The sequence below is a fragment of the Rhinopithecus roxellana genome, chromosome 3, assembly GCF_007565055.1.
Source record: "Rhinopithecus roxellana isolate Shanxi Qingling chromosome 3, ASM756505v1, whole genome shotgun sequence".
NCBI lineage: Eukaryota > Metazoa > Chordata > Mammalia > Primates > Cercopithecidae > Rhinopithecus > Rhinopithecus roxellana.
Window position 1 is genome coordinate 8,906,959 of NC_044551.1, and position 17,489 is coordinate 8,924,447.

Sequence of the window (17,489 nt, forward strand, 5' to 3'; positions counted from 1 at the left end):
AGATGAGGAAGTTTAGGCAGGGAGAAGATAAGTAACTTGCCTAAGGTCACAGAGCTCATCAGTGGCAGGACTAGGATGCGAACCCAAGCCATGTGGCTGCAGAGCCCGGGCCCCTCTCCACTGCCCCCTCTACCAGATGGAGTGTTGACTTCAGTCAACTGAGCAAGAGATCCAAGTCAGGTAAGAGCTTGAATCTGAGAATCGTTGATAGCTGTTTTACACTGATTACTGTCATCTTGTGCTTAGGCATGTGTGTATTTTACAAAGAATGAGCAAACTTGCAAATACTGACAACCTCCTGGTATAATCTATGCATTAAAAAGGCATGACATATGCAGCTAGGAGTGAAGCAGGTTGAAAGCACTCTATAAGTTCCTGTAAAGTGAATAAAGAATAAGTGGCCGGGCGTGGTGGCTCATGCCTGTAATCCCAGCAATTTGGGAGGCCAAGGCGGGCAGATCACGAGGTCAGGAGATTTAGACCATCCTGGCTAACATGATGAAACCCCATCTCTACTAAAAATACAAAAGCAAAATTAGCCGGGCATGGTGGTGGGCGCCTGTAGTCCCAGCTACTTGGGAGGCTGAGGCAGGAGAATGGCGTGAACCCGGGAGACGGAGCTTCCAGTGAGCCAAGTTCATGCCACTGCACACTTGAGCCTGGGCGACAGCGAGACTCTGTGTCAAAAAAAAAAAAAAAAAGACTAAGTGCTACATGATTTTGGTTCTTAAAGGGCATGGCTAGGTGACAGAGGCCTGGTGAACACAATGAGCCTAAACTTTCTCCATCCCCCTGTGCCCCTCGGGAGTGCTGAGATGGAGAGAGGGTGGGAAAGGCAGACAGCAGCCCTCCTCACAGATGTCTTCTAACCTATCACACTCTTCCTTCTTTTCTGTGGATCTTTTTCCCAGAGATACGGAAAGGCCCTCATCTTCATTTGGAGCCTTTCAAATGACGCTTTTTCTAAGGTCACGTTTTTATACTGATTCCAAGAGCACCGTGACTGCCTGTTCTTTTGAGCCATTTCTCCTATTTTTCCTTACAGGCTCCTCACAGTCCTGTTGCAACAGTCGAACCTCAGCGAGATTAATCATCAGGACAATGAGGTGAGCCACACTCTCAAGCAACAAGTGGTCATTTTGCATGTGAGGGTGAAAGGAAGGGCGTTTCTGAACCATTGTGCTTCCTCTTAAAAGCTACAGGGAGACATGAAGCACAGTTTTGTGTTCCTACCCTGAAAGGGAGACCTGTTTTCACTATTAATCCTCAGCAGAAACTTATCCCCACCATGGGTGTGCGTAGCTTCTGATAGGGAAGGACTTTATTGCATTAAGTACTTCAGCATTTACCATATGACTGAAATTTTGTAATTTCCCTCTGGACATTGAGAAATAAATATTGCTCTCTTCTGTCTTCTCAAGTCCCAGAAACTTAGTCGCATGCTGTGGCTCAAGACATGCTCTCTCTCTCTCTTTTTTTTTTTTTTAAGACGGAATTTCTCTCTTGTCACCCAGGCTGGAGTGCAATGGTGCTGTCTCGGCTCACTACAACCACGGCCTCCCAGATTCAAGTGATTCTCCTGCCTCAGCCTCCCCAGTAGCTGGGATTACAGGCATGTGCCACCACACCCAGCTTATTTTGTATTTTTAGTAGAGACAGGGTTTCTCCGTGTTGGTCAAGCTGATCTCAAACTCCCGACCTCAGGTGATCCACCTGCCTTGTCCTCCCAAAGTGCTGGGATTGCAGGCATGAGCCACTGCACCCGGTCTAAGACATGCTCTCTAGTGAAAGATGGTAGAGAGCTGGGTGTGGCGGTGCGTGCCAGTGGTCACAGCTACTCAGGAGGCTGAGGTGGGAAGATCACTTGAGCCCAGCCTGGGCAACATAGCGAGACCCCCATCTCCAAAGAAAAAAGAGAAAGAAAAAGGAAAACAATGACAAGACTAGATACTGGCTCATGCCTGTAATCCCAGTGCTCTGGGAGGCTCACCTGAACCCAGGAGTTTGAGACCAGCCTGGGCAGCAGAGCAAGACTCCATTTCTACAAAAAGTTTAAAAAGTAGCTGGGTGTGGTGGCACATGCCTATAGTCCCAGCTACTGTGAGGGCTGAGGCAGGAGGATCACTTGAGCCCAGAAGTTCAAGGTTGCAGTGAGATATGATCACATCACTGCACTCTAGCCTGGGTGACAGAGTGACATCCTGTGCCCCCACCCCCCTGCCGCCCCAAAAAAGAAAAGAAAAAGATGACACAGAGATAATATCAATAATTCCAGGCTACCTGCTCCAGATACCACATTATTAATCTCAGTGATCATAACTGCTGTTTAATTCGTGTTGCAAATAGAAGGCTTCCAAAAAGGTTGTTCAGCTCTTCAACAAAGTTCTTGAGGGAAGGTGGCTCAGACACTAAGCAGAGCTGCCCAAGAGTAGCTTAGAGTCTTATTAGATCTGCTTAACTCTTTTTAAATGCAGTACTAGTTTTCCTTAGCCAGGCTGATTTCCTTAACAAGGTTCTTAAAATCAATTTAAATACCTGGTTTTTAATGGCATTGTAAAATAAATATGTGCTTGGTTTGATTGCATTTCACTCAGAAAGTCTGATAACATTAAAAATGTACATACACAAAGATGCCAATTACATTATTTTCAAGGAAGCTAGGTGACCATAGGCAAGGGGCAGAGGGTAAGCCCCTCCTAATCACTTTCTCCTGGGATAGACACCCCCGCATCTGTCTTTTTTTTTTTTTTTTTTTTTTTTAATAGACAGATTCTCACTCTATCGCCCAGGCTGGAGTACAGTGGTGCGATCTCAGCTCACTACAGCCTCCACCTCCCAGGTTCAAGAAATTCTCCTACTTCAACCTCCCAAGTAGCTGGGACTACAGGTGCACACCACTGTGCTCAGCTAATTTTTGTATTTTTAATAGAGAGACAGGGTTTCACCATGTTGAGCAGGCTGTTCTCAAACTTGTGAGCTCAGGTGATCTGCCCACCCTGGCCTCCCAAAGTGCTGAGATTACAGATGTGAGCCACTGCGCCCAGTCCCCCCATCTGTCTTGAGCCTTCTGATTAAAGGCTTCCCTCTGACTGGCATTAATAACCACATCAGAAAGCCCCTGCTGCTTTCACTCCCCATATCTTCAGTGGTTTAAAGCAAAACCTCAGAGAAAAGAGGGTTACACTATTAGAAACTTCTGCTTTAAAAATGAGAACCAGAGATGAGGTAGCACACTCTGGTCACTCTGCCCATGGTGTGGAAGCAGTGAGCTGGAGTGGCACAGTCCATGTCAGCAGATTGTGAACCTCTAGATTTCAGGGCAAGTTGCCAACTACATCCTCCACCTCCAACCTCTGCGGTAATCCCTAAACTCGGTCTTATTTAGAAAGATGACAAATTTGCTCATTTATACCCTAAAGCTAAATTCCACTTATAGACCTCTAACTCAAGTACCCCTCAGCAGAACTAGCAATACCCCAGCAAAGACATAGTTCCCTATTTTTCTCCACCCTAGGAGGCACCTGGCAGTGGAGACAATGAAAGTAGACATGGATCTTTCTAAGAGTGGTAATTATAACACCTTACATAAAATATGTGGTAAATAAAGTCCCTGGTTTCTCCTCATGCAAAGGGACTTCTGCAAACAGATTCCTCCTGCTATTACACCAGCATATGGACCCATTGGGTTTTAAGCTCAGAAAACAGACCCAGCAGAGCAAGGGCCTCAACAAGGCACTTCCTACACATGGTCACAGCTTCCTCTTTGGTCCATTCACAGCCTGCTGTCTGGAATCCATCTGAAACCAACTGCTAATGCTTGCCTGTGTTTTTCATAATATATACACATATATATATATAAAAATATATATATAGTATGTGTATGTATGTGTATATATATGTACACATGGACTCCGCCACTCCAGCTCCCTGCTTCCACACCATGGATGGGCAGAGTGACCAGAGTGTGCTACCTCATCTCTGGTTATCATTTTCAAAGCAGAAGTTTCTAACAGTACAATCCTCTTTCCTCTGAGGTTTTGCTTTAAATCACTGAAGATATATATATATATATGTGGTGTGTGTGTGTGTATGGATATATGCATGTATATATATATTACGTATCCATATATGTATCCATATATGTATGTGTATGTGTGTATATAGATGTAGCTGTGTGTGTGTATATATATATATATATGATTTTGGTTTTGGTTTTTTTTGAGGCAGGGTCTCATTCTGTGGCCCAGGCTAGAGTGCAGTGGTATGATGCGATGTCAGCTCACTGCAACCTCCGCATCCTGGGCTCAGGTGATCCTCCCATTCAGCTTTCTGAATAGCTAGGACTACAGGCACACACCACCATGCCAGGCTAATTTTTCTATTTTTACTAGAGATGGCATTCATATAACTTTGAGGCACTCATATAATTTTGTTTTTGACTGAGCCCCTGTACTAGGTCAATAGACCAGGCCAAATATCAAAATGGAGTCCCTCGTACTTAAATTCCAAGTCACCAAACTGAAATCGAGTTGTTATCTGACCTTCTGAGAAATCAGGAGAGAGATAATAGCCAAATTTCCCAAGCAGGCCAGTTTTACTTAGCATGATAATGAAATTTCCTCTGCCTTTAATCCTTACAACAAAAAGTAACCTAAAGTAACCTGATGTTAAGCAATCGGTTTTTTCTCTGTTGTTCTGTTTCCCTGTTCTCATCTTTCATCTTTCAAGGAAAGTAAGTTTGAAATAACCAGTCTGATTTTTGTTCTTTGCTTCTGCTTTTTTCAGCCCTTCTCTATCTGTAAAACCAACCTCCTCTGCTGGGCTCATTGGAAAGCTTTTTTTTTTTTTTTTAGACAGTCTCACTCTGTCACTCAGGCTGGAGTACAGTGACATGATCACAGCCCACTGCAGCCTCCACCTCCTGGGCTCAAGTCGATCCTCCTGCCTCAGCCTCCAGAGTAGATGGGACCACAGAAACGCTGCATCACAGGCATGCACAGCCATACCCAGCTCATTTTTCATTTTTGGTAGAGACGGGGATCTTCCTATGTTGCCCAGGCTGGTCTAGTACTCCTGAGTTCAAGTGATCCTTCCGCCTCAGCCTCCCAAAGTGCTGTGATTATATGCATGAACCACCATGCCCGGCCAGAACATTTTGGAATGAAGCCCAGTTCTAAAATTGCAAATGAAGCCAATTAAGATTTTTAAGGCCCGGTTCCATGGCTCATGCCTGTAATCTCAGCACTTTGGGAGGCTGAGGGGGGTGAATCACTTGAAGCCAGGAGTTCAAGACCAGCCTGGCCAACATGGCCAAACCCCTACTAATGTCTCTAGTAAAAATATGAAAATTAGCTGGCTGTAGTGGCTCATGCCTGTAGCCCCAGCTACTCCAAAGACTGAGGCAGGCGGTGGAATTGCTTGAACTTGGGAGATGGAGGTTGCAGTGATCTGAGATGGCATGACTGCACTCCAGCCTAAGCAACAGAGCAAGACTCCGTCCCAAAAAAAAAACAAACAAACAAACAAAAAAAAAACTTTAAAACTAAATCTAATGCTGTAGTTCTGTTTTTGCCTATTATTTATTTTATTTAGTTATTGGTCATTGCTAGTGAGAGCCAATCATGATAAATTTATAACAGCAAAAACTCTTGCCATTGATTGCCATTGAGAAATAAATACAATTCTGAAATGGAAAGAACACAGCCCAGGCTTTCTTTTTCATTCATTACTTTGGTGGAGTTCCTGTATTTGGCTGCTCAATGTTTTGAACAAGTAACCTTCTCTCTCTCGTCTTTTTTCAGTGAGCTCCAAGCATGATGTAGCCTCCATTGTATGAGGGGTAGGGGGGAATAACAGTTAAATTCGTTTTTTAAAAAAAGATATCACTCTATGTGTTCTGCAACTTTTTTTTTTTTTTTTTTTTTTGAGACGGAGTCTCGCTCTGTCACCCAGGCTGGAGTGCAGTGACACGATCTCAGCTCACTGCAAGCTCCACCTCCCGGGTTCTCGCCATTCTCCTGCCTCAGCCTCCCGAGTAGCTGGGACTACAGGGCACCCACCACCATGCCTGGCTAATTTTGTTTGTATTTTTAGTAGAGACGGGGTTTCACCATGTTAGTCAGGATGGTCTCGGTCTCCTGACCGCGTGATCCTCCCGCCTGGGCCTCCCAAAGTGCTGGGATTACAGGCATGAGCCACCACACCTGGCCTAACTTAGTTTTTTCAACTCAAGCATTTGTCTTAGAATTTTTGATACATATAGATCTGGCTCATTCCGTTTTTTTTTTTTTTTTTTTTTTGAGACCGAGTCTGGCCCTGTCCAGGCCAGAATGGCGCGATCTTGGCTCACTGCAACCTCTACCTACCAGGTTCACACGATTCTCCTGCCTCAGCCTCCCGAGTAACTGGGCACCCGCCACCACACCCAGCGAATTTTTGTATTTTAGTAGAGATGGGGTTTCACCATGTTGGCCAGGCTGGTCTCGAACTCCTGATCTCGTGACCCACCTGCCTCGGCCTCCCAAAGTGCTGGGATTACAGGTGTGAGCCGTGGCACCCAGCCATGTTTTTGTTTGTTACAAGATTTTTTTTAATATATGGTTTCATCTTCGAACTCTTTGTTCTGTTCCAATGATCTGTTTGTTTTTCCTGTTTCATTGACCACACTGCTTAATTATAAAGTGACTTATTTAGAAGCTATCCACCCTGCAGTTAACACTGAAAAAAGTGAGATAGGTCAGATTGTCCTTTGTGCTTTTGTTCTTCAAAACAAGACCTCAGGAGAATCATTGACATAGAGTGAGGCTTTTCTATTGCCGCTAGCAGGAGTTAAATGGAAACTAACCTCTCCTGCTCTCATTTTAGCCTTGACGGGAAGAGTGTTCTATCAAGAGGGGCTCTGAGCTATTGGCTTCTGGGTTAGAACTTTGAATGCATTTATCCAGAGAAGCACTGTTATGCACAGCATTTAGGATATATATATTGTTTAGGATATATTAAATGCACATTCTTATGTAAGTAGATTTTTGTGAGAAGTCTGACAATCCAAACTTCAATTGTAGAACCACTCTGAGAAATAAATTTAAGTTGCAAAAACAAATGTGACCTTTTGGACATAATACTTAGCATCACTTCTACTTACCACATTCCTGAGATAGAACCAAAAGCAGAAGAAACAGTCCCTGACTCTTGAAATTTTTTACTTTACAGTTAGCAAAAGGTAGAATAACAAAGCACAATTTTTTAATGAATCAGAAGTTTTAGCCTAAGACCGAACATAAAAAAAAAAAAAAAAAGGAGTAGGGTCACCGCTACTTACGAGCCCCAACCTCCCTCTCCCACTCTCCCCCAACCCTATAAACTTCTAGAGGTAGACCATGCCTTTTTTATCTTTGTATCCCTAGATTCTAGCTCAGTAGCTTGCACATAGTGAGGCACAAAAAAATATATATATATATGTATATACAAACATATATATAGATTTTTTTTTCCCCGAGATGTGGCCTCACTCTGTCACCCAGGCTGGAGTGCAGTGGCACGATTTTGCCTCACTGCAACCTCTGCCTCTTGGGTTCAAGCGATTCTCCTGCCGCAGCCTCTTAAGTAGCTGGGATTACAGGTGCCTGCCACCATGCCTGGTTAATTTTTGTGTTTTTTGTGGAGACACGGTTTCACCAGGTTGGCCAGGCTGGTCTCCAACTCCTGTCCTCAAGTGATCCACTGGCCTCAGCCTCCCAAAGTGCTGGGATTACAGGCGTGGGGCACCACGCCCAGCCCAGATATATAGTGTATCTAGATATGTTATATCTAGGGAGAAAGAAAGAATTAAATTCAAGAAAAAGTCATGTTATTTTATTTTATGGCCCTTTCTTCATTTGTTTTGTTGACTCAGCTATCCAATTTATTTCTCAGACTTGACTCCAGGTAACTGTTATTTCCAAAACTTACTCTCAAAAAAATAAGATTTTCATGGTATTAGAGGTGTCTATGAGATATACATAAGTAAACACAATTTTTTTTTTTTGAGACAGAGTCTCGCTCTGTCGCCCAAGCTGGATCTCGGCTCACTGCAAGCTCCGCCTCCCGCGTTCACGCCATTCTCCTGCCTCAGCCTCCCGAGTAGCTAGGACGACAGGCGCCCCCCACCTCGCCCTGCTAGTTTTTTTGTATTTTTTAGTCGAGATGGGGTTTCACCATGTTAGCCAGGATGGTCTCAATCTCCTGACCTCGTGAACTGCCTGTCTCGGCCTCCCAAAGTGCTAGGATTACAGGCTTGAGCCACCTCGCCCGGCCAAGTAAATAAAATTTTATACCAATTAGAATTTTTTTAAAATGTCCTGTAGACCTTAGAGCAGGAGTCCTTACCCATATTTATGACATGAACACATTTTCATGTGTTTGTGAAACCTATGGATAACTTCTCAGAAACATACCTTAAAAATTAGGCTGGGTGCAGTGACTCACACCTGTAATCCCAGCCCTTTGGGAGGCCAAGGCAGGACGATTGCTTGAGCTCAGGAGTTCAAGATCAGCCTGGGCAACATGGCTAAACCTCATCTCTATTTAAACTTCTTTTTAAAAGGAAAAAAAAAAAATCAAAAAAGAAAAATATCTAAAATTACAGAAAATAAAATATATAGGATTGCAAAAGAAATAAATATATTAAAATACAGTTAACAAAACATTCTCTTATTTATTTATTTTATTTTATTTTTTTTATTTATTTGAGACGAAGTCTTGCTTTGTCGCCAAGGCTGGAGTGCAGTGGTGCGATCTCAGCTTACTGCAACCTCCACCTCCAGGGTTCAAGTGATTCTCCTGCCTCAGCCTACCGAGTAGCTGGAATTATAGGCACCCACCGCCACGCCTGGCTAATTTTTGTATTTTTAGTAGAGGCAGGATTTCATCATGTTGGCCAGGCTGGTCTCAAACTGCTGACCTCAAATGATTCACCCACCTTGGCCTCCTAAAGGGCTGGGATTACAGGTGTGAGCCACCATGCCCAGCTTTTTTATATATTTATTGAGACAGGGTCTCACTCTGTGAGGCTGGAGTACAGTGATGCAAGCTCAGTTCACTGCAACCTCTGCCTCCCAGGCTCAAGTGATTCTCCCACCTCAGCCTCCCAAGTAGCTGGGACTATAGGCAGGTACCACCATACCCAACTAATTTTTTTTTTTTTTTTTTTTTTTTTTTTTTTTGTAGAGGCAGAGTTTCACCATGTTGCCCAGGCTAGAAAATATTTTAAAGAACAAATTTATGACAATAACATAAAAGATTGTTTATTAATGCATTAAATAAGATTTGATGGCAGGACCACGAACTACTACAATTGTTGAAGTAGTGAGACATGTAAATATTTTGAGATATCTGCAATCACTAATGTAATAGCACTGTATCTATAATTTATAGTGGTGGCAAAGTCACAGGTACTGTTTATACTACTGTGGGTTGTTGCCTATATTCATAATTGAAAAAGATGTTAAATTTCAATTAGAAGTTAGTGAAAATAGGCCGGGTGCAGTGGCTTACACCTGTAATCCCAGCACTTTGGGAGGCCAAGGCGGGCAGATCACAAGGTCTAGGAGTTTGAGACCAGCCTGGCCAATATGGTGACGCCCATCTCTACTAAAAATACAAAAATTAGCCAGGCATGGTGGCGGGCACTGTAGTCCCAGCTACTTGGGAGGCTGAGGCAAAAGAATCACTTGAACCCAGGAGGGAAGGTTGCAGTGAGCCGAGATGGTGCCACTGCACTCCAGCCTGGGTGACAGAGTGAGACTCTGTCTCAAAAAAAAAAAAAAAGTTATTGAAAATAAAGATGTAATTATTTATCTGATAAGACTCACATATTCTTATTTCTATCCATGGAGAGAGCTCTTGCTCTAGTGGCAATTTCAAAAACAAAGAAAATCCCAGAAGTATTTTGAGCAATGAGTAGAATAATTGTATAGCCTCCCAAGGTGATCTCCTTGGAACAAGAAAATTGTTTTATTTTATTTATTCAACAAATATTTGTTCAGTACCTGCCATGTCTCATGTAGGCTTCATCCCTGCTATGCTGGTGTTCACAGTTTAGTGCAGAAGAATGTAGATGTTCTTTTTTGTTTGAAAAATAAATATATCAACTTAGGCTTCTATTCTGAAGGCTTTGTTTTGTAAGTTTGTTCTTGTTAGAATTGGCTCCTAGACTCCCATGGCCTAAGTTCGTTTTATTGTTTTTCTTGTCTGATTTAAATTATGAAAACCCCATTCTAAAGTATTTTTTTAAATGTCAGAGATATTATTCTTATAATTATTACAGCGAGAAAGAGAGTTTTTAGAGAGTGCCATTATTAGCAGCCCTTTCTAGTGCCCTAAAATCCAGCCTCAGAGTATTCTTGGCCTTCAGTTATATGCTCACCATCTATCTATCCAGTTTAGGAAATTCCAAAACAAAGACAATGAATTAATTTACTAAGCTTTCTGATCTATAAGATTGTTTTTCAAATAAAAATGAAAGAAAATGGCTTTCATTACGGTACTTGTAACATCATCTAGTTTTTAAAACTAGATATACTTTTAAAGGACATATTCATTCCAATTTTTTATCTAATTTTTTATCTCCTGATCCTCTATAACTTTTGTGGGAGGTGGTCATATGTGATCAGAGGATTAAGTATGTGAATTTTTAAATGTCAGCCAGAGCCAAGCTGCTAGAAATTCTAGATCCTTCAAAGCATCTGGAATTGTTTACTGACCTCTCAGCCACCAGACACCTGCTATAATTCTTAACCCTCCCCCTCCACCACCCCGCCCCGAACCGCCAACCAAGACGGGGAACAAACCAAGCACCCAGCCACATCAACATTTCTCTCTGTGTGCCTTTCAGTGTTGGCTAGAGACACTCTAAAAGTACAGTTCTGAAACATGAAACCTGCTAAGCATTAAAGCAGATTTCTGGCTCAGAAAACACAAAAGTGGTTTGGAAAAAAAAAAAATGTTCTGAGAAGCTGATAGGACTTGTAAGCCTTTAACTGAAATTGTGGTGGCACAGGTTCAAGGCACAGAATTACTCATCAATACAAGACACTGTTCCAAAGCAACCCTACTATGCACCCAACAGTTAGAACATACATTTTGTCCTATCAGCAATCTAAAATCGGATCCCAAGTCAACCAAAACATTTCCCCTCAAAACATTCTGGAGAGCTTATATTCTTAACTGAATATGAGTTCCTCCTCACTCTTTGAGCCAATCAATACTTTTTGATTTTCAGAAGAGTAAAATTCTCCTCTCACCAGGGCCATCTGGGGGTTTGTTGCAACATGCCTGATAGTGACTGCTAGATTGTCAGCTCCTAGATGCTTCGAAGGCTCAGTTAAGCCCTCAATGAAACTCCAGGAAGTAACTGGTTGGAAAGGTCTCCATAACTTGGACACAGATGGCTGTCTTATCCAGCAGACTCTGATTTTATATTCCCCATGAGTCCAAGTGACCTTTAATAAGCTGCAACTCACTAATTAATTCTTCCAGTAAACATTTCTTGAACACTTACTGTGTGCTTAGTGCAGGGGGCATACCATGGTGAATATGCCACAGCATCTGCCTTTATGTGCGTCACAGCTTAATTGTGATTTCTGTCACTGCTTAGTACAGATACCAGTTGCTAAGCCTGATGTTTGCCCCTTAACTGGCCACCAGAATTTTAACATAAGACAGCTACAATTTCTGCAGGCTCAACAGAAGTTGAAGAAAGAAGAAGAAGAAAGGAGAAGGAAGCAGTTGTAGGAAAATGTTCCTAAATAAAGTGTGCAATACCAACCGCTGCCTTTGAGCTGCTTTTAAAAGTTTTGGTTTTCACATTATTAACTCTAAGAGGATTTATTCTTATTTCTCATCAGCCCAAATGAAGAAAAGAAAAAAAAAAAGCAGCAGGAAATTTCCCTTGACTTGACTGAGTGTTCACAACCCATTTATATTGTACAAGTATTTAGAGAAGTAATGAAGTAATTCGGCTCTTGATTTGGAGTCATTCAGAGGATCACCAGTTATTTTCAAGGTGTTCACAAGTTTTGTGGTGAGGGTGAATGGTGGGGGAGAATCCGTATTATGTATGTGTATATATCTCACAAAAATAAATGTTTGCCAACTGCGCTTTCAGGAGGAGCCTTGAGGCAATGCCAGTTGAAACAAATAATATAGGGTACCAAGCCTTACACTAGTAAGAACCATCATTTTAGAAAGTAAGACAACGTTGAATCCAGCTACAATCACAAAGAAAGAAATTTTGTAGCATCTGAGCTCATTCTCAAAATGAAATTCTACCACCATGATGTGTGGAAAGAGCATTTTTTTCTCCAGAGTCAGAGAAACAAGCATTGAACCCTAGCTCTACCATGGACCCAGTCAATGACCTTAGGCAAATTACTTAATCTGTGTTTCAATTTCCTCGCCTGTAAAATAGACCTAAAAATACCAACCCCTTAGGATCATTGTAAAGATTCTATGCAATAGCAGATGCAAAGCTCTTGGCATCAAGTAGGTGTATGAAAAATTATAGCACTCCTCCCACCCCACTCCTTGATCAAACTATGCAAGAGTTGGGTTTTGAGGGGAGTTTTCTTGTGGTTATTTAAAGAGAATAGCTCTTAAAGCCTAAAACTGTATTTAGGAGACAATAATTAACATTGCATTACCACAGTTTAATTCACAACCACATTTTCGCACTGAATTCCCACATCACTAAATCATACTTCTACATATAGTCATTGCCATCTACCTCACCTTTGGCAGTGCAGTGGTCTATGGCTATAACCACCCTGAATGCACCTGACCTCAGAAGCTAAGCAGGATTAGGCCTGGTTAGTAATTGTATGTGAGATAGTACAGTAGTACAAAAGATAAGATTATTTGAAGCACTCATCAAAAATCCTGACAAGTTTCAGCTGATGAGTTGGTAACAATGATGATATCAGACAAGTTCATTGTCTATAAAAGAGAAGTCATGTTCTGCCTTTCTTCTGTGTATGATTTTAAAAAGCAAAGCCAAATTTTTACAAAGAAATTCAGCTGGGTGCAGTGGCTCACTCCTGTAATCCCAGTATTTTGGGAGGCTGAAGTGGGCTGATCACCTAAGGTCAGGAGCTCAAGACCAGCCTGGCCAACATGGTGAAACCTGTCTCTACTAAAAACTACAAAAATTAGCCAGGCATGGTGGTGGGCACCTATAATCCCAGCTGCTTGGGAGGCTGAGGCAGGAGAATCGCTTGAACTCGGGAGGTGGAGGTTGCAGTGAGCCGAGATTGCGCCATTGCACTCCAGCCTGGGTGACAGAGCGAAACTTCATCCCAAAAAAATAAAAATAAAAAATCAGTGGAGCACGGTAAGTCATTTGTTCATTTAATAAGTATTTACTCAACATCTATAATGTGCCTGGCACCGTTCTAGGATCTAGGAATTCAGACGGGCTGACAAAGGCCCTGCTGTCATGCAACTTACACTCCGGTAACTTGAAAACTTTTGGCACTTCGTGATGAAGCCAATGGCTTCATTTCATCACTTTATTTGCAATGAAGCAAGTGGGACTAAGGACTGGGAAACGGGCTATCCATGCATTATTTTTAAAATATAATTTAATTTTAAAATGTAATTCCCTTGTGTTAGATTTCTAACCCCAGTGTGTCCAGTTAAAAATGAAGAGGACCAATTAGAATGTACTGAGGTATTCTGATTTCCAAGTAAATATTTAGCTATTGGAATAAGAATAAGAAGTTCCATTGCTTTTATACCAGCATTCTTTTTCATATGGAACCAATTCCTTGAAATATCCTCAAGAGTATCTCTGGAGGCTCACTGTCATAAGACACTTGAAACTTGAAAGCAAACCATAATATAGGAATTCAAAATATGGAACTGGTTGAGGGGATTTAACATTCTAATTCTAGTTTCCCACAAACCTTAAACCCTAGATTCAGTTCCCTGCCTGCTCACAAACTCAGGAATTTCTCTAGAGCTCAGCTTCCTCTTCCATTAAATGAGAAGGACAATCGCACCTATCAGAGCTGGCTAACTGCTCTAGCAAACTACTTGAAATCTCAATAGCCTGACACAATAAAAGTATATTTCTTGCTCGTATCATAGTCCAGTGCTGTTTGGCAGGGTGGTCCTATTCTCCCTCATCGCTCAGAAACTCAGGCTTTTCAATCACATGGTTCCAGCATCTTCTAGAGCCTTGTCCTCCTCTGCATTCTGTTGATATATGAGGAAAAAGAGAAGATGTGGAGGACCACATGGGCTTTTTGTCTAGCCCAGGCCTGGGGAAGGTTTCCATCTCCTCTGTCCACATTCCAGTGGCAAGGACTCAGTCATGTGGCTGCACCTATCTGCAAGGAGGCTGGGGAATATAGTCTGACTGTGTGCCCTAGAGGAAGAGGAAACAGCTTGGTGGACATGTAGGAGACATCACCACAGTACTTACTCCAGAAGGTTGTTTGGAGAATTATGTGAGACAATAGATGAAAGAACTCATAAAGTTCTCTAGATCAATAAATATTAGCTCTGGGCTGTCATTAATGTGCTTCTATCTAGGTTGAGGCCCATCTTCTCCATGCAGCTCACCCCGGAAGGAACAGAGAAAGCCAAAGTGTTGTCTCCTAGCTTTATGCTGTCAGCAGAGATAACTATAGAAAGAGAGTCTTCAAAGCTGCCTGTGCCCTTTGCCCCCTTTATCAGGTATCTTCATTTCAATTCAATCTAGATATGTTTCATGGAATTGAGATGAGTGAGCAAGGAGAAGAGCCAATCTTTTCATCATATAAACTCTCAAATAACACTGGCTCTTTTTGGCCACCATTTCTCAGCATAAGCTCACTTACTGTTAAATTATACCTAACCCATGTGACCTTGCACTCTGAAAGAAGCTGGGATTCACCATTCATTCATCCAGCTTTGTTCTCCAAGCTGCCACAGTGATTTCTTCTAAACAGTGTACATCTGATCATGCCAATACTTGCTTAAAATCCTTCATTGTCTCTCCACTGAATTAGAATAAAATCCAAATGCCCCCATCCCACCCTCCCAGGATCAGCCCCTGCCTCCCTCTTCAACCTCATTTCAGGTTGCTCTCTTCCCCTCCTACCTCATTCATTCATTCAACAGCTATTTCTCCAGCCTCTAGTCTAGGCATTAGAGATAGAGGAAAACAGACAGCACCCCTGTCCTGGTGGTGGGGTATTGCACTCCAGTCACAGGGGCCTTCCTTTAACTTACTGTCTGCCTCTGTGCTTGGTGTTGGCTGTCCTCTTCCTCCAGTTCTTCTCACAGAGGTCTGTTTAGAACAGTCCTCCATCCTTGATTACTCTCTCACCAGCATCCCATGTGCATTCTTCCTAATATTTATCAATCTGGAAGATTGTTTGACACGTTTTTGTGCATTTAATATCTATCTTCCTTTACCACAGAGCAATTTCCATGAGGGTAAGGATCTCATTTATGTTATTAACTTCTGTATCCTGAGCACCTGTTTGCCTGGCACAAAACAGAAGCGCAATAAACGTCTATTGAATGAATGGATTAATGAATGAATGAACTAGCAGGAAACAAGCAATGCATCTGGTGATGGCCCCTAGGCCTGAGGAGAGAGTGTGAGTTCCAGTTTTCTTCCTGGGAGCCTGTGCTCATCTCTGTCCTCTCTGACTGTTGTTTTGCAGGGAATGACACCACTCCACTGGGCGGCTTTCCACAACCAGCCTCAACACACCCAAATGCTGCTGAAGAAGGGGGCAGACCCCACCCTTGTGGATAAAGACTTTAAAACGGCTCTCCACTGGGCAGTCCAGGTGAGAAATTGACCAGTGGACTGGTCTCAGGTATAAATGGTGGAAAGCACGGTTAACAATTTTCTGAATAGGTCAAACTTTAAAGATGGAGGTTTCAGCCCTTCATTCAGCCCCACCACTTGTTGAAGAGAAACCCTGCCAAGATGCAAAGCGGGGTAGTTACAGAATATCAAGCACAGCCTGCCTTGGGTGTCACACACAGACACACACACACAGCCCTCTCACTCTCTGTCTTTGTCTCTCCATCTCAATGTTTGCTACCAGCTTACTGTGTCCCAGAGTAAACCTGCAAAGAATTGCTGGGAAAATGCCTTCAAAGTCTTTGAACCGTGACTCTCTGATCCTCTTCTTGCTTCCAAATCCTCCCCAGCAGAGTTATTTCAGGTGATCCTGAATTCTCACCCGACAGTGAAAGTAGTGGCTCCTGACCCTGCAACACTATCACGTCAGGGAGTCCACGTCAGTACACACACCCAGATAAATCAGAATAGGCTCAAGAAATCTATTGTCCAGAGAGGACAAAACCGACAATAAGGTGAAAGAATAATAATCGCTAATGTGTAACAGAGTGCTTTCTATTTTCAAGTGGAATGATTAACTAAAAGTTATCTATTCCTTTTTTCAAGGAGAGCAGTACCATGCATCCTTTCCATAAACTTGCCAGCCCGTCTCTGTCTTCAGCACAGACACCCCCACAGTTGATTTCTGTTGGCCCAGAAAGGGCACCTGTCTGAACTGCTGCCAGGACCCTGTGAGAATAGTTTCTGCTGCCCTGACTCTGGTTTCAGTCAGCATTTCCATGTGCCAAGTTCAGCAGAAGTGGGCACCTGGGACTCTCAGGATTGACATGTGTGCTTGATGTAAGGGGAAAACAGAAGTGATCTGGAAACTGCTCTGTTTTCGTCCCTCCAACCTTGGCTTCAGTTTCTCTGCACCAGTTTCTCTGCAAAGCCATGCAGTAAGCAAGGCTTGTTTTGTCATCTCCACCTGCCCATAGCACCCTCCTACATACTTTCAGTATCTAATCACCTGCCCTGCCACCATCGCTGTCAGTCCAGTCTCTGCCCAGGACTCCATGCCCTGGGGCTGGCCTCTGGCTGCTCAGGGGTCACCCAGTGGCCACAGAGGAACTTGGCTGGGCTGCCAGGAAGCTCCCCCATGTGTTGGTTCTCAGCTGAGATGAAAGTGGCACCAGGAGCAGGCGTTTTCTATATAGTCACTTCAACACCACTGCGTTCTGATTCCCTAGATCTGGGATGCATGTGCATTTTGAAAAACCTCCCCAGATAATTCTGACTGACATGCATCCCCCTTCCACCATCCCAGCCTCACTGTAGAGCTGCTGTCTGAGACCTGGCCTTGCAATGGAATCACCAGCAGTGCTTGTAAAACAACAGATTCCCAGACCCCCGCTGAGCCCTCACAGGGTAGGAATCGCTGTGTTTTGTTTTGTGTTGTTTTGTTTTCTGAAATGGAGTCTCACTCTGTAGCCCAGGCTGGAGTCCAGTGGTGCAATCTCCGCTCACTGCAACCTCTGCCTCCCGGGGCCTGGTTCAAGCAATTCTCCTGCCTCAGTCTCCCAAGTAGCTGGGATTATAGGCACACACCACCATGCCCAGCTAAGTTTTGTATTTTCAGTAGAGACAGGTTTTCACCATGTTGGCCAGGCTG

At 43.1% G+C, this 17,489-nt stretch overlaps 1 protein-coding gene across 1 annotated transcript in view; it reads left to right on the top strand.

Annotated features, from left to right (window-relative positions):
- ANKRD55 (ankyrin repeat domain 55) overlaps nt 1–17,489 on the top strand; it is a 129,678-nt gene that overhangs the window by 67,430 nt on the left and 44,759 nt on the right. The window contains exons 6-7 of the mRNA XM_010386462.2: nt 1,046–1,106; nt 15,690–15,818. Coding sequence (XP_010384764.1) covers nt 1,046–1,106; nt 15,690–15,818 — 190 coding nt within the window. The remainder of the gene's footprint in view (nt 1–1,045; nt 1,107–15,689; nt 15,819–17,489) is intronic.